The 22,069-nt window shown below is 54.8% G+C and overlaps 1 protein-coding gene across 11 annotated transcripts; it reads right to left on the bottom strand.

Moving 5' to 3' along the window:
• Positions 1-309: 309 nt before the first annotated feature.
• On the bottom strand, positions 310-21,842 carry SLX4 (SLX4 structure-specific endonuclease subunit). Of its 11 annotated transcripts, none has more exons than XM_031017618.2 (15): positions 21,718-21,842; positions 19,114-19,818; positions 17,457-17,681; positions 15,224-15,413; positions 14,171-14,383; positions 11,982-12,190; positions 11,559-11,860; positions 10,770-11,010; positions 10,222-10,310; positions 9,066-9,212; positions 8,305-8,474; positions 5,120-7,353; positions 2,742-2,841; positions 1,785-2,201; positions 310-1,384 (listed from the first exon to the last, which is right to left on the bottom strand). In XM_031017618.2, the coding sequence occupies exons 2-15, from the start codon at positions 19,454-19,456 to the stop codon at positions 994-996; spliced, it is 5,271 nt and encodes a 1,756-aa protein (XP_030873478.2). In that variant the 5' UTR covers positions 19,457-19,818; positions 21,718-21,842; the 3' UTR covers positions 310-993. The 11 variants fall into 11 exon arrangements, 9 of the variants coding, with proteins under 9 accessions (XP_030873478.2, XP_030873483.2, XP_081676310.1 ...); XM_031017623.2 differs by having other exon boundaries at positions 2,742-2,838; XM_081820184.1 differs by having other exon boundaries at positions 11,559-11,809.
• Between the last annotated feature and the right edge of the window lie 227 nt (positions 21,843-22,069).

The raw sequence follows: 22,069 nt of genomic DNA, 5'->3' as shown, positions 1-22,069 counted from the left end.
TATCTGTAACAATCCCCAGGGTCACGCTGCTGGGCCCCGGGCCTCATCAAGGGCTGGAGCTCCGTGCTTGGTAGGGGCTGTCTTAATGTGGGGCTAGAGATTCACAAATATGGATGAATGGATGAACACACATCTCTTATCTACGAACCAAAGGGACATGAGGAGCCAGCAGGCCTGGGTCACCCTTTGCAATGAAGGACAGGCACAAAGGCCTTCTGCAGACACGGCTATGGGGGCAGCGAGGGAGCTGTGGGTGAAGCTCCCAGCCAGCTTCCCTCATTACCTTTCTGCAGTGTAGCATCTGGAAGATTTTTATAAAGCCTTTTTGTTTTTATTGCACATCATAGAAAATGGACTGTATTTAAAACAGACGAGACATTCACAAGGATGTAGAGACCCCAGCTTTTCTTCCTTTCTGGCTGTCACCTGTGCTCCACACTGCTCCTGAGGCTGAAGACAACCTTACCACACCAACAAAGCCGGTTAACGAAGAACATGCGAATTCTGTGTGGGCCCTCCTGCACTGCCCAGTTTGGAAATTGCTGGTGACAAGGACAGGTGTCTGGGCAGGATGGCTGGGCCAGCAGAGCACCTGAGGCATGGCAGTGTGAGAAGCTCAAGGACACCTGGTGTGCTGGTGAGGCTGGGATTACAGTCCAAGGGCTGAGACGGAAGTCGGGGCAGGGGCAAGCTGGCGAGGACATGTGCCTGACAGACCCCGCCCTGGCCAGCTGGTGGCTGCCCGGGGCCCTTGTGAAGCACCCGGGGGCATGGCGGGGTAAAAGGGAGACGAACTGTGGGCACCGACAGAGGGAGGGGCCGGGCCCTACATCCTGGGGGAGCCGCGCTCCGAACACTACTCCAGGAAATGGAGTTGGGGACAGCTGACCCAGCTCGGTGCCGTGGCCGGCCCCTCTCATGGTGGCTGGATTCGGGGCCCCAGGCCCAGAAACGCCCATGGAGGCCTGGCTCGCTGCCGGGGGCTGCGGACCCTCACAGGCTGCTGACGGCCAGGGGTGGGGAGGGGCGGACAGGCCTGGTGGCCCGGCCCCGCTTCTTGCCCACAGGCTGCCGTCTCTTCTGGTGGAGCTTCTCCTTCCGGGCCGCGGCGGTGGTGAAGGTGATGCAGTGGGCATCCAGGAAGTCCAGCAGCTTCGCCGTGGCCACGCGGATGCCGTGCTGCTTCAGCCCGGCCTGCAGCTCTGCCAGCTCGAAGGGCTGGTACAGCAGGACCTTGCGGTAGAGGGCCGGCCTGGAGCGGATGTAGCGCCTCACGGCCTCCTCCGTGGCTGCCGTGTGCACTGCCGCCTGGGACGCGCTAAGCTCCTCTTCACCCTCCTCATCCTCTGCAGACTCAAAGGCCACTCCAAACTCACAGGAAGAACTGAAAAGAACCAGACCAAAACACTTTGTGCCGCTCCTTCTCTCCAGCACCCGAGACCAGGAGCCCCTTTGATGGAAGGAGTGTCTGTGTCCCCTGCGGAGCCCGACACAGGCTTGGATGGCCTCCCGGGAGGCGGGAAGCTCCAGGCTGCCGTGCTCCTGGCACCCCAGCTGCCAGCCCCCTCACGAGAGCATCCTGTGCGGCGAGGACACGGGAGCTCCAAGGGTCTGCTCAGGAGGCTCACAGGGGACTGTCCTTTGCCCCAACTGCGTTTCCACAGTTCAAATCCAGAAGGCAACGGGATTTCTCAACCTCAGCATTAGGCCTGGCTTATGCCAACTCACGGACCCGGGGTCAGAGGACCTATGAAGCCACTGGCCCTGTCCTCCCATCCCGTTACCTTTGTGAGCTAAAGGAGCTGTCACTGCTGTCCCCAGAGGAGGCCACCGATGCCTGGGATGCTGAGAGCTGGGCATCCCCATCAGGGTCTGGAGGCTCCTCGTTGGCCTGTGACATGCTCATCGGAGGGATGCTTCCACCAGGCTGTTGCTTTTGCTGTCGGGGACCCTTGGTCTTAGTGGACTCCTTGGCCCTTTGAGGAAGAGGGCCAGAAGTGGCCTCCAGCCGGGCATGGCCAACGGCCCTGGGAGCCTTGGAGGTCCTGCCGGCGTGGGTCTGGCTGTGAGGAGCCTCCAGGAGCACCTGTGAGGACTGGCTCTCATTCTCCGAGTCGGACTCCAGAGTCTGGTGAGTGTACTGGAATATCTCCTTCAGTTTTAGGACCATCTGGCGTTTGGGTAGAGGGCGGACGCCAAACCTGAATGGGGAAACAGGTGAACTTCAGCACACAGCAAAGAGGTATCAGCAAATTAATGGCTTTGTGTAAATGAAATCTTACATGCCTGACTTTTGTGAGCATTCAGAGGTGTTTTTCTGCATACCAACTGAGCTTACTCTGAAGAATACTCCAGAAGGGCCATTCCCAGGTTTGGCGATGGTGGTAGTGATAACACCTCCAGGGCCCAAGGTGAAGAGCAGCACTGATTGGGATGTGACAGTTTTTTGGATGTTCTTTTAAAAAAATCAGGTCTCCTTATTCAGACTATTAAGGCAAGGGCCCATCTCCATCCACGGGGCACATGGAGATCTATCAACTGATGGGTGCCTGCAGTCTCATCTCTTAGCTTCTCAGGGAACTGGTAGTTTGGGGAAGAGCTGTCACACATGCTCCTGTCACCCAGCGGCTCCTGTTACCAGAGCCCCACGGCCGGTCCTTCAGCTCCCAGCCCCACTAAGCCTGGACCTGCATAGCGTAGAGTGGACCACCCCTGAGCAAGTTTTCAAGAACACCACCCACCTCTCCAGTTCTTTCTTCAGTACTGGAGTCTCCATGATGGAATACCTTGGCATGGGTGTTATGGGCACTTTCGGGGGCAAGTTCTTCCGATTAGCACCTTCTAGGTAGAACAAAAGAAACGTTTCAGCACAAGGATCTGGACTTTTTTTTTTTAAGATTTTATTTATTTGACAGAGACACAGCAAGAGAGGGAACACAAGCAGGGGGAGTGGGAGAGGGAGAAGCAGGCTTCCCGCGGAGCAGGGAGCCCGATGCGGAGCTCGATCCCAGGACCCTGGGATCACGACCTGAGCCAAAGGCAGACGCTTAACGACTGAGACACCCAGGGGCCCCTGGATTGACCTCTTCTGAGCTCAGCAATAGCACCAAGAGAAATAGGGCGTTTGAAGAAAGCCCATCCACCATTCTGCTCCACCTTTCACCGCTGGACGCGAGAACGGTCTTCCCATTGGAAAGCATCACACACACGTGGCTAGGGCCATGGCCCCGTGTGGTGCCGAAGCTGTGGGAACAGGGCAGAAAGCAGATTCGTGGCTGCCAGGGGCCGGGGGGAAGGGGCACCAGAGTGACTGCCAATGGGTGCAGTGAAAATGTTCTGGGACTAGCGGTGATGGCTGCCAAACACCGTTCAGGTAGGAAAAACCACTGAACTGTGTGGTCCGGCTTTTGTTTTGTGGCTACCATCTGTCACCCCGTGCTATGATACCACTGTCTGTATTCCCTGCTGTGACTTACTCATTCCATAACTGGAAGCCTGGATCGCAACCCCCGCCCCCCACCCCGGCCCCGTTGTTCATGTACTAAAAACCACTGAATTGTGTATTTTAAAGGGTGAACTTTATGGTATGTGAGTAACAGCTCAATAAAGCTGTTACTTTAAAAAAGAAATCAGTATTTTAAAGACAAATGGAACAACTCAGGAATATATGGACTTTGGTTCTTATCCTTTTTATGAGCATGGAGTCCTTTGAGACTCCAGTGAAAATAGGCTATCTCCTAAAAAAAGCACAAAATTCTTTATATAATTTGAGAAAAGTTGTCACCTCCTGGAAGTCCACCTCAAGTTTCAGACTAAGGTCCCTGGTCTGAAGTCTGGTTCTCACAGCACCACCTGGGAACGGGTTAGAAATGCAAATTCTTGGTCTCCGCTCTGGGGTGGGGCCTGGCCACGTATGCGGAAGCTCTCCAGGCAGTTCTGATCCCCACTCAAGGCTGAGAGCCGGTCAGTCATGCCCAGCTGGTCTTGGATTTTAGGAGGAAATGCAACACCAGGTCGCATGCAGATCCTCTGCCCACAGGCTGCTTCCCTGCGACCAGCCGCTGCTTTGCACAACCCTGCCCCTTCCTGGCTCTCCCAGCATCTGCCTGGCAGGGGAGCGGGTATGGGCAGCAGCACCTCAAGGGGCTGACCCTCGAGACCCTGATTCTCCTTTATGACTGACAGGAGCTGGGAAACTGCACCCTTCCATGGGCTTGGGGGGGTAGATGAGGGAGGACCGAGACTCACAGCCAACACCCCACCCTCACCCCATCTGCTATTGTTTTAAAGCAAACAATTCAGAGGCACTTAGTACATTCAGTGTCCTAATTCACTGCAACCCCCACCTCTAGTTCCAAAGCATTTTCATCACCCCCAAAGGAGGTTCTGTACCCAGCACACTCCCCGTTCTCCCCTGCCCCCCGTCCTGGCAACTGCTCGTCTACTTTCTGTCTCCACATATTTGCTCACTCTGGACATTTCAGATAAATGCACTTGCATGCTGCGTGGTCTTCTGTGACTGACGTCTCTCACTGAGCGCCATGTTTTTGAGGTTCATCCACGAGGTGACAGAGGTCAGTGCTTCATGCCTTTCTATGGCAGATTATACTACACTGTACGAATGGACCACGTTTTATTGGTCCACTCATCAGCTGACGGACATCTGGGTTGTCTCCCCCTTTGGGCTACCGCGAGTACGGCTGCTGTGAAATCTGTCCGTCCTGATCTCCGTTATTCTGGGAGCGCTCACAGGAGGGGAGCAGCTGGGTCCTCATGGCAACGCTCTGTGTAACTGTGAGGAACCACGCTTGCCCGATTTTAAGTGCACCTGAGGTGCTTGCCTTGGCCTTTCAGAAGCACTGGTTCAGGATTCTCGAGTGGGGTCCACAGATGGGGGTTTTTAACAGGGGCCCAGGCGAGCCATGGGACCCAGGCAGGTTGAGGAATTGGCTAAGCAGCACGTCTAAGGGCAAGCCCGTTCTCCCTCCGCAGGGGAGGGTGGGGAGGAGGCTCGCCGCAGCCCAGCAGGCCCTGCAGCCCCACCACCCCGCGCTGTCTCTACTGCCCCCTCCAGCCCCTTAGCGTAAAGCAGCGTAACAGCTACCCTTCCGCTACTCACTTGGCGTCTCCAGCCCTTCTGAGTTCAGAGCGGCGACATCAGCACTCAGCCCCTGGGCCGGAGGAAGGAGCTCTGGTGACTTCTGCTCCTCTCCATCCCAATCGTCCCACAGAGCGGAGTTCAAAAAGCTTGGCCTGCTGCTCCCAGGCGAGCCGGCCCGATGGGCCTTCTCTTGAGACTCTGTGTGGCCGGCGCGGCTTCCTGGGGCGGGGGCGGTGCCCGGGAGGCGGGGGGAGCAGCAGCTGCGGCAGTCTGGGGCCTCCCTGGCCCTACTGCCCGGACCGCTGGTGCTCAGGGGGCCGGTCCACTCGAGGTTCAGGCGGTCAATGGGAATCGGTGAGAGGGGCTCCACGTGCCAGTGGCAACCGTCCAGGGGGATCGGAGGGTCGCTGTCCAGCAGGGGGCTGCTGCTCGCCCGACGGGAGGCCGCCTCCTGCTCATCTTCGCTGTCTTCCACCTCCACCACCTCACTGGCAATGGCCTGGCTCAGCAGGCTCGGCCCGGGGGGTGAGCGCTTCTGGGGCTGCCCGCTGAGATCGGCGAGGCTGCCAGAGATGGGACAGGGAGCCAGAGAGCAGTGCTGGGGGCGCCCGGGGTGGGGCCTGGAAGGGCTCCTGCCGTCAGGGCTGCCTGCACGGACGGGGACCAGGCATGACAACGACATCTGGGGCGTGATGACCGGAAACTTACTTGCGGCTTCGGGGCCACCCCTGTTTTCTAACGGGGCCCAGGGCTTGACCTGAGCCATGTGATCCACCGAAGCCCTGGACCTGAGGCCTGTTATCTGTGTCTGTGAGGAAGAGTCCCGGCTTCCGCTGGCCAGTGGCGTGGCAGGCACGAGCCATGAGGTATCCGTGGTGCTGTCCTCCTCGGGGTCACACGACAGCCGAGGGGTCCCTCTGCCCCCCATACAGCCCCGGTTCCCTGCTGGCCCCTCCTCCCCGCCCTGCAGGGAAGCCTCTCTTCTTGCTGGGCTTTGGAAAGGTTCTTGATCTGCATCGACGTCGATGACAGAAAACAGCTCAGAAGACTTGGGGCTAACTTCTAGAACTTTCCTTTCTTCCAGGGGACCATTGAAAATGGACTTTATTTGGGTTTGTTCTAGCTCTAGCTCTTCATCTGAATCCAATAAAAGGATAATCTCATCTTCTCTGTTCTTGCTGGATGGAGTATTCTGAGATCTGGAGCTCAAATGTCCAGGTTTTGACTGGGTTAGGTCGATGGATGGAGACTTTTCTGGGGAGACTAGAACCCCTTTATTTCTGCATTCCAATGAGGACCCACGTTCTTTGCCCTTCTGGAGGCCTGGATCTTTAAGTAACGTGAGGAGGCTCCTACCCCTCCTCTGCTTTGCTGGGGAGTCCTGGGCGGCTACCCTGGAAGCTCTGCCCTGCAGCTGGGGCCCTGGTGAGGGCGACTCACCCCAAAGATGAGGACGAGGTTGTGGCCGGCCGGGACTCCGGCCCCCAGGGGGCTGTGACAGGCACGGGCGCCACAGGGCTGTCTGCCAGTGAGCAGGGGGAGAGGGGCTCCCCGCCCTCTTTCCCGAGACGGTGCCGTTGCCTTCCCGGAGATGGCTCATTATCTGGGACAGTCCACAGCATTTTCTGGGAGTTGATGAAAATGGCCGGGCCTCAGGAGCATCTGCTGAGCACAAAAACACGCCTTCCTTTCTCCCTGCCTTGCAGCCCCCAGAAGGGCGAGGGGATCTGGAACGACCCAGTGCTTCCTCTGTGGACCCTGCTTTCTCCTCGTCCGCACACTGGCCCTTAAGTGGCAGGGGCGTGGGCTGTCTCATGCTTTTCCATGTGGCTGGGGCCTCTTCTCTTCCCTCACCAGACGGTTCCATCTGTTCTGCATTTTCTGGCTGTTGGCTAACCTGGCCACTCGCTAAGATTTGCGCAGATGCTGGACCATCGTTCCCGAACTGGTCAGTTTCTTCCTTGATCTCTGGAGCTCCTTCCCCCCGGAGCAGCTTTCGCTGAGTGGCTGCAAATTCATAAATTTCTTCCATTTCTGCTTCATTCACTTTTTCTCTGTCTTCTTCATAGTGCTCAGATTTCAACAAAGCCTCCGCTTCTTCCTCTTCATCTATCCACATGGACCTCAAGAGTTCTTGGAAGTTCTCCGCGCGGCTTTCACAATCCTCGTCTTCCTTCTTCCACGGTCTGTCCTCTGAATCGCTCACGTCAGGGGCTTGTTCACACAGAAGAACAAGCTCACTAACACCAAACCTGCAACAGGAAATGCCATGCATCACTGCCCTGCAGAGGCGGTAGCCAGACACCCCAGCGCAGGCGAGGATTGGGGCGCAAGTCCTGGCAGGGAGGACAACCGTGCTCGGTCCTGGCCCTTCCCCTGCTCTCTTGCAGCCACGGTGCCCGTGCTCCCAACCAGCAACACCCCAGGCTGCTGAGCTCGAGGAGAGACTCGTGGACCTTTAGGGCAGGGTTCACTAACTCTACTGCCCAAACACAAAGGGGTGTGTCGGGTTGAGCTGAAGGTGACAGGAATCGGTGATGCTGCAAAGCTGGAGAGCGTGCTGCCCTGAGAGGCATCTGAAGCAAACCCCAAAGACCAAACCTGTCCTAGTCAGCCCGGGCCGAGGGGTACCTCAGCCTGCCGCCTCCATGAAGGCTCCCTGGTCTGAAGGCTACACTCAGGACCCCAGAGGCCGAGCTGATCCCTTCCCAGAAGTGCACCTGAGGGATGACAGGGCCTTGGGCGAACACGGTTTTATCCAAGGGGCCCTCAGCCCTGTCAGGAGATAGAATGTGCGTGCAAACCCATGGGAGTTACACTAGGCATTACACTCCTATTGACATTCCTATTTCCTGGGACCTGGGAAAGAACAGCCACCATTCAGCTTCTGTGGCCGAACGACCAAGGAGTGGCAGCACCTGGGGGCAGCTGAGGCTAAGGACCACCCCCTCATCACACCCAGGGAGCTAAGAGCCACGTGACCTGGCAGAGGCTATCCTCAGCCAGCACTGGGCTCTCCTGCCCAGTGTCCATTCTGGCCAGACTGCCAGTCACTACGTCCCGGGCAAGGTCACCACTGAGCATAAACCCGGGGTTAACAGGTACAGGAAGGACTCAGCCCTGAGCCCCCTGTGAGCCGTCAACCTGCTTGTGCTCGTCATTAATGTCACATGCTAGGAGGTCCATGGAAAGAGCCGTCAGACCTGTGGGCCAGAGCGCCCAGGCCGGGGGCCAGCCGGGGAGGCACGCCGGGGTCCGCGGCATACAGGTAATGCAGGAGCGCCCGGGCGGCCTCGGTGCTCACATCACTCAGCAGCACACGCTGGCTCCGCACATCGCCATCCTCCACGGCGAAGAAGCCCTCACTGTTCACCTGAGAAAGAAGTAAAGTGCAGAAGGTTTACAACCTCACAGACGTGACGTGGGGCCGCACAGAGGGTCGTGCCGGGCTGCTGGTCAGGAACTCTGCAGTCAGGCCCTACAACTTCTCTCTTGGCAAAATCGGACTGTGATAGAGGTTCAAGCACCCAGCTGGTTCCCTCTTGACAGACACATCAGAGGCACGAGAACTTTCTGGGAGAGACCAGCAGCAGTTTCCCGGATTCCTGCAGCACGACATTGAAATCCAATGCATGTTGGCACAGGTCAGCATAGAAATGTCTGTCAGCAGGTCGATTAGGACTTCATAATTACAGAAATAGAGGAAAAGGGAACAGTTCTAGGGAAAATGGATTTTTATTCAACCGATCAAGAAATCTGATGTTCCCCAATCCTCAGCTCATCTCCTCACAGCACTTCCTAACCTCAAACATGTCCAGACGGAGCCAGGTACACTGACAGGGAGGGAGGGAGGTGGGTGCATGCGTGGGGGAGCGCGGAGGGGAGTGAAGGGGGCAGGAGGCCAGAGGGGAGTGTGAGAAAGCACGCGGAGTGGGAGGGAGGAGGGGCGGGGGCCCGTACTCACATACTGCATGAGAAGGGGGCATCGGGCATAAAGCACGAACTTGTGGGCGTAAAGCACGTCCCCACTGTCCGTCTGCAGCTGGACGTCACTCAGGTGTGGGTTATTAACCATGGCTCTGAAGTCGGCCAGCAGCAAGCCGAGGGTGAGCTGGAAGGAGGGGAGCACACGGGTCTCACAGCAAGTTCCCCAACTTCAGGGGTGCTAGCTTCTTTTTTTTTTTTTTAATTTCTTTATTTGACAGAGAGAGAGCACAAGTAGGCAGAGTGGCAGGCAGAGGGAAAGGGAGAAGCAGGCTCTCTGCTGAGCAGGGAGCCCGATGCGGGGCTCGATCCCAGGACCCTGGGATCATGACCTGAGCCGAAGGCAGCCGCTTAACCGACTGAGCCACCCAGGCGCCCCCAGGGGTGCTAGCTTCTTTCTCAAATTCTCCATTACACTGAGTCCCCTGGCCTAACACGGGGTGGGTGGGGGGTCGGTGAGCAAGGGGAGGCACGATAGCTGCCGTGAAGCTGCAGCTGGGCCGAGCGCTTCACGAGCACCATGTGCGGCCCCGGTGTGACAGGCAGGGACCCCGAGCCCATGCTGTTCGGGTACCCGGCCGAGAAGAGTCTCGGTCCTTCTCTGACTACGCGCCATGGTCATCCGGCAGACCTTGGGGTGAAGTGTTTGGCTGATACCAATATACTAACAGGCTGACATCCACTCTGAGGAAAACCCAACTTCCAACCCAGCGTCACTGACACAGAACGTGAACCCTTACTTGCAGACCAGCCGGGACCTGCACGTCAGAGGCGCACAGCTGGTCCTGAACGAACGAATGAAACTTTGGGGCATGAGGCCACCTCACAGAGCAATGGGGATCCCTGCGGGCTCTCAGGACAAAGCGGGCTCCTGGGGCCGGGCTACTGAGGTGCCCCCAGAGTTCAAGGACAGAAGGGACAAAAGCCTCATGGCAGAGTCCTAGAGGGGAACAGGAGGCTCCCGTAGGCTCTCGCCTGGCTTAGCTCAGAGGCTGTCGAGGGGGCCAGCGGACTCGTGCGACGCTCTGGAGGCCAGCTGGGAGCTGACCATGCGGAGCAGAGGACGAGCTCCGGTGGCCAGGACCACGGAGCAGGGCCAGGCTGCACAGCCCACAGCAAGGAGCCCCGGTGCTTACCGAAGCTTGGCTATCCCTCTCTGGGGGCTTTTCCTTAGGGGGCAGGACAAACCCAGTCGGTGGAAGGCCAGTGGGTGACACATCCATCCCTGAGAGAAGGATCCACAGGTTAAAAGAACATCACCTCCCGGCAACGTCAGTCTCCGAGAAAGAGCATCAAGTGTCTGTCAGCCGACCCCACGGCGCCCAGGGGATGCTCTTTACCCGAGGGCTTCTTCACTGTGAGTGAACCACCCACTGCTCCCCAGAGGGACACAGGTAGTAAAAACAGAGAGTCTGCACAATCACTGGCTCTGGGCAAGGGTTTTGTCCTTGGTTAAAGTTGGAGGAGATTGTGACGGACTCACCTGTATGACATCCATCTTTGAGGAAAAAAAGGAAAGCACTTACAGAGACTGTGTTCTCCCCATCACATGGGGATAAGCCAGGGCACCTCGGATCTGAGTGGCTGTCCCCAAGCCCCAGGGACTAGCTGGTCATGGCCACCGCCAGAGGGAAGGAGGGCCGGGAGGGCGGGGCTGGCCCAGGTGTCCCATCCAGGGTCTCACCTGCGGCCCCTCCTGAGCTGGCCAGGCCCCCACTGCAGGGCCACGGGGTGGCACTCAGCCCCTCTCCCGCCAGGTCCACAAGGTCCTGCAGGGCCTGGTGCTCTCTCTGGCTGGCGGAGGGTGAGGGGTTCCCGGGGCCATGGCCCGCAGGCGGGGCACTGGGGAGAGCAGGTGGTGTTCGCACACCCAGCTCTGGCTCGTCAGGCAGCACTGGCGGCAGCGTGGGCTCCTGGGTAAGACCCTGAAAGAAGTCAGGAAGCCACGTGACTGTGTGGCCACTGCAGCAGCCACCACACAGAGGGCCCCTGAGAGTGTCAGCCACAGCCCAGAACAACCCTGGGAGGCTTTCTCCCATCACCATCAGCAGGCTTCTCTGTCACGGTGAAGGCCATGCCTGTTGTGTCTACATCAGCAGAAAGGTCCCTGAGGGGCCCGTCCCCCTAATGGCATCTCAATGGCCTCAAGCATGCAGTGACTCCAGGCCCACCTGCAGCAGCCTGTCTGGTTCCTGGGCCCCACCACACGCAGATTATACCAGCCCCCTGGGGGTGGCGCCCCGGACTGCATTTCAAACAAACCCTCCAGGTACAGGATACATTTGGGAACCAGCGGGCCTCCCTGCTCTTCCCAGGAGAGCCATCAGTTGCTGCACAGAGAAACACGCTACAGCAGGTATGCCGGACTTCCTGCCCTTCCTTCCTTTTCGGACTTTCTGTTGATGCCCAGGCCCGCCGTCCTGACCGCCGCCTCTGCCCGGAGCCCCGCGCATGCCTACAGGGGAGGACCCACCTTGGCGGGCCGCTGGGGCACCATGGGAGGGACCAGGCTTGCGGTGTAGAAGGCTTCCAGAGCCCAGGCCCCAGTCAGGGCGCTGCCCTCCCACAGAAAGTTCTGCTTCAGATGCTGGCTGGCCTTTTCCAGCTCTTCCTTTACCATCCTGCTCTCAGGAAGTGGCGGCGTGCTGGACAGCTCCATCTCCTCCGCGAAGAGCTGGGCCACTCGGTCCTCTGTCTGCCTCCGTGTGGTCTCCGGGTCCTGGACTAACAACGGGGGAGGGCATAAAGGTGCTTTCCTCTTACGACTCTTCTTTTCTGAAGGTAAACAGAAACACAGGGTCAGTGACAGAGCTGCCACACACCCTGAGGCCCAGCAGTGGTCACCTTTGGCCAGCAGCGGTGTGGCAAGGCACTGCCAGCCAGGAGCCACACCTACCTGCCCCCAGTCTTATCCTCTCAGGGAAAGCACTTTCTAGCCTGAGCACCGTGGGCACGGCCTCCCGCTCCATCTCGGACTGGGACAGAGCCATGGCCACCAGCAGGTCCTCGGACGGCGCCTCGGGCTCATTGACCTTCCGCTTCTTCTGCAGCTCCTTCCTGTTGGTGGCTCCCTTCCGCTTCAGACCTCCAACATGACTGCTGAAGCTTAAAAGGCAGCCAAACAGAAAAGTTAGCGAGGCCAGAGGTGTGAGCACTTCCTGTTCTGAGGGCATCCCCGCTGGACCAGAGAGGCCTGGACCCCTTCTCCTCTAAGGTAGGAGAGAAAAGGGATAAATGTGGACCCGTTAGACAGAGGCTTTGACTGATTTGGGCATTCACTGTGCTTATCCTATTGCCTCGTGTAAGCTCACACCATCCTGGGCCAAGTGCAGTGCAGTCCAGAGAGGTGACGGTCTGGGTCCTTCTACGTGATGCTACCCTGCTGAGCTAGCTGTTGCCAGGTGTGAGTGGTTAGCTACGAGTGGTCCCTGCACACCCTAGCTGTGGCCAAACCCTTCCAGAGGAGTCAGCACTCAGTGGCTCTGAGTCAGCTTCCTGGATTCCACCAACTTCTGCCCATCGACACTTCAGATGCCCCTCAGGCAGTCCTGGCCACGTTGGCCATGACAGGATCCTTTCCCCTCCCGCAGGGGCCTGTGGGCATTTCCTCTGCCCAAGGCCCGAAGGAAAGGCCTCCCAGGTTCGACCACCAACATGGTCAGCCAGCCTGGAAGTCAGTGTACAGCAGCATTTGGCTTGGAGGAGATTTGCTTAAAGGATTTTCCAGCTGGAGAACCTAGATTGCCTGGTGAACCCCAACAGGCTGAGCAAGAAATAGGAGGGCAAAGGCGAGAGAAAAACTGGGAGCTCAAACCCAGCTGTGGGGGTGCTCTGGAAAGCGCCCTTTGCCAAAGCTCATGCTGTCCCCTGGGCCCGGGATGGCTCAAGAACCTCAGGTATCAATTCGGAAGATCTAAGCAAGGCCTAATTGAGTTCAACTTCCCAGGAACCCCACACGATAACTACAGCCTCCCAGAAGGCAAGGAGCTGTCCCAGCATCTGACTACCCCAGAGTTCCACACACCCCAGGCTTGGCCTTTGGGCAGAGAGGAGGCTCAAAGCCTAGGTGAGGGTGTCCATTTGCTAGAGTTTTCTACTTTATCAACCTTCTAGGACCCACACACACATCTCGTTTCTCTTCTCAGGTATTGAAAAAGCAGATATATTTCATCTGAGTAGGTGGTTCCCATCCAGTCCTGGCAAAAGGCAAGCAATGGCTTAGATAATGTCTATGCTAGGGCCTTAAGGCTTCCAATTCTGAGATGCTAGTGTTGATGTGCTATGATATAGACAGGCTCACCAGCCAAGAATCCAGCTCTGCCCACTCAGTCTCACCACGGGCCCGGCTCAGATGCCCATAACCTGTGTAAAAGGCAGTGGCCAGGACAAACAGAGCCACCACCCTTGGCCTTCCCTTTGCTCTTAACAGCTGTCAAAGGAAAGAAGGCCCAAACCTACAGAAGTCCAGGACCTGCACTAGTTTGTTCCCTGTAACGTGGCGTCCACAGAGCCAGGGGCAGTACGGAGGGGAGCAGAGCTGCTTGGCCTATGATTTGCACGCCAAGGACTTGTTCCCAGCTAGGAGCGAGGCCTCCTATTGCAACACCTAAGCATTTAATTCATGCATGTTAAAAAAAAAAAAAGGCCTGTGGTTCTGTCTTGCCAACTCTGTGAACTGTGCAGAGTCCTCTTCCGAGGACAGTAGGAGACTCGGGCCGCACAGAGACGGAAGCCATGGCACGCGACACTGGAATGGATGAATGGACACGGTGAAGTGCGTTAGCAGATTGCTCGCTGCTCCAGGGGACACCGGTAGGACCTCGAGAATGGAAAAATCTCAGGAAGGACCTTAGGAAACCAGTCCAACCAGTCCTTTCTGCAGACACGCCCACATGGACCATTTCGAAGGTACAGAATCTTTCTCCTCCTCAGTCCCGGTGGAGACTGCCTGATTTCCTCCTCAAATGTATCATTTCCAGAATCAAGGAGGGTTCTAGGGCTCTACTGTTCTCTAAAGCTACAAAAAGCTTTAAAAAGAAAAAATCAGAGTATTTCTCTGGTTTTCCTCCTTTCCATCTGACTCACCTCGATGCCAGCGTGCCACAGGCCCCGCCAGGCTGAGCTGTCTGCAGCCGCACAGCCTGGAGCAGGAGCTGGGGGCCAACATCCATCTTCACTGCACACTGTTTCAGGTGGCTGATTCTGCTCTTTGGGCTGAGAAAGGGCTTGCCACAAATTGGGCACTCGGGGATCCGTGGTGTGGAGGGTGTCAGTGCCTTTTCAGCCTCATCCAAGCACCTGGAAGAAGAGAGGAAACACACGGGAACCCTCTCCATTGGTACCATGCGTCCATGTCAGCAAGGACAGGTGTGGGCTCCAGCCTGTTCTCCCAAAGCCAACTCCACACAGCCTGCAGTCAGCCTCCAAACCCTAAATTTTGGTTCTGCTAGCGAAGGTGGCTAAAGAGAGCAAGGACATGTCAGACAGTGGCAAGCCCACTCCTGAGTCTGTACCGCAAGGAAGTGAGAGCAGGTACTCGAACCAGTACGAGAAACACATGGTCATGGCAGCTGTATTCACAACATCCAAAAGGCAGAAGCAGTCCATAGCCATCAACGGATGAACAAGACGTGGCCTACCCACAAGATGGTATTTTTCAGCCATAAAAAGGAACGAAATTCTGATCCGTGCTCCAACCTGGATGAACCTTGAAAACACTACACTGAGGAGAGGAAGCCAGACACCAAAGGCTACGTCTGTGTGATTCCACTTACGTCCTGAGCAGACAAATCCGCAGAGGCTGCCAGGGCCTGGCAGAGGGGGAATGGGGAGTGAGCACTAATGGGGACAGGGTTTTATTGGGGGTAACGAAAATATTCTAAAATCGACCGTGGTAATGGCTGCATAGTTCTGTGACTATAGTAATTAAAAGCCATTGAATTGTTAACTTTAAGAAGATGAATTGTGTAATATGGGAATTATCTCTCAACAAAGCTGTTTAAAAAACCAGTAAGGACAGGCTGACACCAACACTGGGGTGCTATGGTCACAGTCAGGATTCCCACCGCAGATTCCCCTGGGTCTGTCACACCCACGGGAGAGGTGACCCCAGAGAGGCGAGAGTCAAGCTGCTCCTACCGGTTCACGTGCTGCTCCCTTCGTGTCACGTTCATGGCTGAGAGGTTCTTTTGACAGATCTGGCAGAAGAACAACCCCGTCTCCTCCAGGTTAGCCTCGTGTGTGGGTGCTCGCTGCTGCCCAAACTCATGCTGCAGAGCCAAGGCCACCGCAGCGTCGCTCTCTGTGGCAGGAAGCCCGGGCCCAGACCCTGTGAGGAGGCACGGTCTCCATGAGGATGAGCGCGCCCTCAGACCTCTGCAGGGCCCGTCAGAGCTCACAGTGCACAGACAGCAGAGGGAGCACGGACAGAGCAGACCCAGCACTGCTCTGCGCCCCCGCCAGTACCGTCCAGTGAGGGTGGACACAAACAGGGCTCCCGGGGCATACTTCTCCAACTGTAATATGCATAAGAACCCCCGGGAAGCTTGTTAAAATGCAGGTTCGCATCCCAGTGGTCTAGATGGAGCTTCCTGAGATTCCCCATTTGGGACAACTCCCAGGGCAGGAGACACTGCCGGTTCAGGACCCCTGTTTGAGTAGCAAGGTCCTAGAGAACGAGCCTTTCATTTTACTCATTTCTGCTAAAGTCGTCTACCTCAGGCGTTCCAGGCTTACAAGACTCCTATTCCAATAAGTCTAGGTTTTCTCTTCAAAGCTCAGCCTTTCCTACTGCTATGACCTTTTGTCGCCCATCCTAGAAGAACCAGGTCAAAGTGAAACCCCTTTCTTAAAACGCATTCTCCTTCCCAGCAGCAGACAGAAGGATGGACTGACTGACTCTAGTGCGGAGGTGGTTCCCCAAGTGGCCGGGCCCACGGCTGCGGCCCTCTGTCACATCTGATATTGCTGGAGCAGACCCTCAGCACTCACAGGGGGATTTGGAGAACTTCATAAATCCCCAGTTCTTGAATATTCCTGTGGCCTAGCACTCTTTCCACTGAAGCCAGAAAAGCATCACACTTCATTTTGGTGCCCCATTTAAAAAAAAACAAAACAAAGAAATGGTTTCTCTGTCCTGAGCACTGAGCATTACTGGGTATCCCGTGAAGCTCTACGGAAACAGTTGAGGCACGTGTAGGGCAGGTGCTGAGCTCGTGTCCTGGCTGAGCAACTCCGATGCACCCCTCTGGTGCTGCAGGGACTGATGCCATGGCAGATGTCCCACCACTGCCTGTGTGGACCTTAGAGGCAGCGTGAGAATCCCAGAGTGCAGTCTGCAAACGCACTGCCAGGGGACTACAGACTTGTTCGCCGTAGGGCCGTCAATACAGTTGCTGCCTATTTCTTCCCCTTTTGTGTATTTTCACCAGAGATGAGGGCTTATATCGTTTAGGGGGTAAAGAAGAGAACCAGGGATATGACGTGCCTCTGGGGTGGTACAATGTGCCCTGCATAACACTTGCACTGTTGGCGCCAAGCTATCTTCACCTGGGGCCACCCGGTCTTCTGGTTTACACCCCTGTGATGCACTCCAGGGGCTACAGGAAGTGGTTACGCAACACCACGAGGAAACAATCAAACAAATCTACAAAGTGGGAAATTCAGAAAGACAATTGCCCTGGACTCTTCTGAAAGTTGGAATCATGAAAAAAAAAAACAAACACAAACAGGACAAGACAAGGGGACTGTTCCAGAGTCTAGACTTTAAGAGACTATGGACTACAGCATATGCAGTGTGTGGGACTTACAGTTCTGGTGGATCCTTGCTCAGGAAAAAAGAAACCAGCTATAAAGCTGTCCTTGGGACAAGTGGGGAAATTTTTATATGAACTGGACACTGGGCAATATTATGGAATTACGTGTGAGAAGAGCACCGTGATCATGTAGGAGATCTGTGGGGGGAAGTATCATGATGTCTGGAACTTACTTTCGAATAGTATAGAAGAATCATATATATTTAGAGATATAAAAAATATATGGCAAAATGTTAACAATTGTTAAGTACAGGTTGAGGTTATGGGGATTTATTGTAGTATTTTTTTTTTTACCTTTCTGTATGGGAAAAATTTCATAATAAACAGTCAAAATAAAAAGAGGAAGAGGTACCTTGTCAAAGAAGCTAAGTGACCCAAGCTAAATGACCCCAGGGACCCTTCATTCTCTGGCTAGATACTATGAAGTGGCCAAGGTACAGTGCTAGGCAGAGCACCCACCCACACCAGCAACTCAAGGAATGCGGGTTCCTTCCTCTCCCCCTTTCTCCAGAGTTCAAACTTAACCCTGATGGGAATATACAAAACTCCCATCATACCATTCCCTGCTGTCATCTCCTCTGGAGGGCCCTCTGGGGCCTCTTCTTCAAGTGTAGCCTCCAGAGAGCTCCCTTCCGAAGCATGCTGCAAACGCTTGGGGTCTGCTCTCTTGAACTGCTGCATTCGTTGTAGGACTAACTCTGCCGTCCGGGGTTTGGAGGGACTTGGTGCCGTCACTGTCAGACAGGGAGGAGGGGGCTGGGAGTTGCTGTCCGGAGCAGCCTCTGGCAAAGAGGAAAACATTCACAGCCATCTGTTCTAGCTGGAGAAACAAAGACTCTTCCATCAGACACAGGTTAGACCCAAGTTTCAAGGGGTCCCTTACCAACTAGTTGAGGTTTAACTCTCAAGTGTGAGAGGACTGACTACTGGTAGCTTGGAAGTAATGGAATAGATAGGAAGTAATATAAATAGACCTGTCATAAATATCTGTGACAGGAGGGGGCACAGAGAGTGACTGCTACTGAGCACAGGGTTTATTTTTGGAGTGATAAAAATGTTCTAAAATTAGCCAGTGGTAATGATTATACAATTCTGTGAATACACTAAAACCACTGAACTGCCCACTTTAAAAGGGTAAGTTTTACAGAATGTAAATTCTTTCTATTAAGCTGTTATTAAAGAAATATTAATGACAAACATTTTTATCTTCCTAGGTCATAAGTTCTCCTCTAACTTGGTGTCCACAGGTGGCCTCTGGTGGGGATTCGTGAAGCCCCTGCAGGTTTATGCCAATTTCACAGGTGTGTGGGGGGGTACGGTTTTCGGGGGAATCATGCATAACTTTTACTGCTCCCAAAGGGACCTGAAGGACCAATGATGTTTTAGTAACACTACCGAAGCCTTACAACAGTCTCTGCGAGCTAATTCTTTACCACTATTCCACTGAGAGATCATGCTGACCACACTAGTAAAAAATACCATTTAAGATCAGGAAGTGAAGGTGAGAAATATTTAGAAACAGAACACAGGAGCCTAAAGATCCTATGCAAGGCTGGTTCTCAGTTCTGCTTGAAGAATGCATGTTAAACATATGGTTCAGTACACCAAAGGCAGCAGGGTAAGAAACCTGCTTCAAGCAAACAAACAAAGGAAAAGAAAAGAACAAAGGTGTTAGGAGGAAAAAAGGAAGGACCTAAAGATTCTCCTGGGATCTAAACCTATCTGGCAGCTTCCTACTGCCTTCTGAGCAGCCTTACCGAACTGGCTGGCACCACTGCAACTTACCCACTCTGGAAGGAATTCAAGAAAATGAGAGAAGCAGCATTATTTTCATGTTCACGTTACTTGTGTCAAATACATAATGTAAACATTAATAAGAAATTCTAAAAGGGCACAGGGCCCCAAACATAATCATGTAGAAAATTCACATAGGGGTTATATTTTTTATGATCACTGTTTAAAACAGGAGTTGACCAACTATGGTCCTCAGGGAGCTGCCTGTTTTTCTTAATGAAGTTTTGTTGAAACACAGCCCATTCATTTGCTTACAGATTGTCTAGGGAATTGATAAGTTGCAGAGACCAAGGCTGCAGAGCCAAAATAATTTGCTATCTGGCCTTTTTCAGAAAGTTTTCTGACCCCTGGTTTAGATCAGTACAGTCACCTCTGGTTTCCTCTCTGGAAACATCCTGGCAGTGGTTCTGGCCCAGTTACCTGTCTGGGTGCTCTGCACACCCTCCTGGAGCACAGCAGAGGCAAGCACACTTCCCTCTCCGTTCTCAGGGCGAGTGGGTTCACTCCTCTGCCACTTGGGTGCCCTTTGCTTTTTAGTCCTCGGGGCCTGGCTGCCAGACGGAGTTTTCTTCTCCCTGGGGCCTTGAAGGGTTTTGCCTTTGGTAGCAGTTGGTTTGGTCCTTTTCGGTTTGCTTATCTGAGTGCTGTTGGAGGCCTTTTGTGTCTTCCTTTCCCCCGACACTTCCTTGGTGACATTCTTTTTCACCCTTTGGAGAAAGCTGGCGCAGAGTTCCTTAAAATCATCATCTGACTCATCCATCATCTGGCCAGCTTTAAGGCTTGCAGGTGGTCTTCAGAGGTGTGAGGTCTATCTGGGGGGCCCGAGAACGAGCCTAGCAGGCCTCATTCACACTTGCAGCTCCATTAAGGCTCCTCTCTGCTTCTCACTAGGACACCTGGAGAGTTTGCACAATTGAGCAAAAAGTAGTGCCTTCCCCTCCATAAGGATTTAAAATGCCTATCTTCAAATTGAGTCCCTGTTAAACAGCACGTTTAAAGTTCACATCTGAGAGCTTTTGTTGTCCAACAGATGCCTCTGAGATAGGATACATATGAACTTCACACTCAGGTGATTCTCCAAGATCTCCATAGTGATAAAACACATTGGTTCATTTAATGTCACATCTGTGGAAAACAAAAAGCATCTAAACGTAATTAGGCAGACACCGCATTTTATGCCATTTCTTCCAGGAAGGTACAAGAGAATATGGGGTATGCGCAAAGTCCTCAGAGTAACAATATCTGTGTCAAATACTCAGGTACCGCCTGGTTAACACAAACTCGTGGTCTTACAGGATATCACAATATAACACAGGGGGAGGGATCTAAAAACCCATCAGAGAAAGAACATGAGCATCTTGGAAGAGTATTGTTTTTACTGAAATCTGGGGAATGAATCCCATGAAGGGCAGTCACCACAGAAACAAGATGATGGCTAAATGCAGAAAAACTCTTTCTTAGGCCCTATCAACAGGCAACTTAATGTGCAGGGCAGCCAATGGAGAGAATACGCACTTGAATGCTTGGGAAGAAACAAGACAGGAGAGGCTCATCCTTCACTGGTATGAGCAATGTTTCCAAATCAAAAAAGGGCCACTTTTCTCCACCCTCTCTCACTTCAGCAAGAGCTCTCCAAACTCAAGTGACTGGAATGGTGACCACTGCAAAGCCTGGGCCTTGTGGGCATAATTATTTACACTGGCACAGTTTAGTGGGATTCAGAATTCAAAACTGAATGACCCAGTGACAGAAAGTGCAATCTCCTCCGTCGGAGTAGTCCAATTAATCACCTATTTTTGCGGAGCCGGGCAGACAGGCATACCTGTAATCTACTTCGCATGGCCGGCCCATCCTCCTCTTCCATGTCACCTCCTTAGAGAAGCTTCCCCTCATCCTTTATCCAAGTGGACCCCCTCCACTCCCATTATTTTCCGTCATCACACATTGTTTTCATAATCACACTTACAACAAATTATAATCATTTGTAATAACATTTCTCGAATGCTTACGGTATGCCAGGCATGGGTCTAATTGCTCTATAAGTCTAACTTATGTAGCCCTTATGACAATCCTATTCCGTAGACTCTACTGTCTTCCCTTTACAGCAAGGAGTCAGGTCCAAGAATGAAGAACTGGCTTAACTTTACACAACTTTTGAAGTGGCAGGGCTGAGATCAAATTCAAGCGGGTGGTTCTAGGGCATCTACACCTCCATTTTTATTCACTTATTTTCTGTCCCCTACTAAGGTCAAAACTGAAGGAGGGCACAGGCTCATCTATTTTACTCCATATTCTCTTTGGCTGATCAGACACCTGATTTGTAAAAAAAAAACAAAAAACACAAAACCTCGGCATTTGTTCAGTCACTCAACCACAAAGACTTTTTGGTACAGTGGGAGAGGAGGCTGCAGGGATCAGTGCAGGGACCGGTGTCCGGGCGCCTGAATCGAGCCCGTGGGACGTGGAGAGCTAGAGCAGATTCCACCCTCCACACCCCGCGGAGTCTCCACGGGCCTGTGACGTTAGTCCGACAACAGCCCACCTCCTATACGTGCTCGCTCAGTATTTGCCGAAGGACGCAGCAAGTTTCTGGAGGGCTGGGGACTTGCGTCTACGCCGGCTCCGTACCCGCCGGGCCGCCCGGCTCGCAGCTGGCGCGGAATGAATGAGTGGGCAGTGCGGAGCGGACCCTCCCGCTCCCCCTGACCCGGTGACACACACCGCAAGCGGGCGGGGGGCTAGGTCTGGGGGAGGGCTGCCAACGACTCTGGCGGCTACGAAGCCGGACGGCGATTTCCGATCGCCAGCCTGACCCCCGGGCCGTGACCCGGTGGGTACCCGATACCCTCCTCACCCTTCCTCCCTCCAGGCGTCCTCAGCCCCCTCCACCCGAGCGCGGCTCCTGCCGCTACACCGCGAGCGAGAAAGGCTCTTCTCCCTCACCCCCGGCAGCGAGAAAGGCCCCAGGTGACTGGACCTTCTCCAGACTGCGGACTCCCAGCCCCAAAGCCCGACTCCTCCTACCTCCGGCGCCGCCGAGGCACCTTCTCAACGGAGAACCTCGCGCCTACGCATGCGCCAACCAGCGCCCCCCGCGGAGGATAGCGCCCGCGCAGGCGCGGAGCGGCCCGGGAGGCCCGCTTCCCGTCGTCCTCCGCGGCCCAGGCGCGCGGCTGGGAGCGTTTCCGGGCGGCTAGAGGCGGGAGCGGCTGGGCTGAGGGCGGCGCTCGAGGCCCGAGTGGTCCAAGTGTGCGCGGCGTCCTGCGAAGTCTCATAAGTGTTGAGGAACAGGCAGGGTAAGTTAAGGGCACCGCCGCAGTATTTAGTCGAAGTTTGGGTCCACCATGGTTCCCACAGGAAATGTTTGCGGAGGCAG

This window comes from Leptonychotes weddellii, chromosome 5, assembly GCF_054177405.1.
Source record: "Leptonychotes weddellii isolate Sample4059 chromosome 5, ASM5417740v2, whole genome shotgun sequence".
Classification (NCBI taxonomy): Eukaryota; Metazoa; Chordata; class Mammalia; order Carnivora; family Phocidae; genus Leptonychotes; species Leptonychotes weddellii.
This window is presented reverse-complemented; position numbering and strand designations above follow the sequence as displayed.

Bases quoted from the DNA above. Each gene is read 5' to 3' on its own strand.
- SLX4 (XM_031017618.2), bottom strand. From the start codon at position 19,456: ATGATGGATGAGTCAGATGATGATTTTAAGGAACTCTGCGCCAGCTTT. The intron at 11,861-11,981 runs GTAGGTGTGGCT...GTTTACCTTCAG, and splicing joins GAGGATAAGACTGGGGGCAG to AAAAGAAGAGTCGTAAGAGG. The intron at 11,011-11,558 runs GTGGGTCCTCCC...GACTTCTTTCAG, and splicing joins TGCCCCAGCGGCCCGCCAAG to GGTCTTACCCAGGAGCCCAC.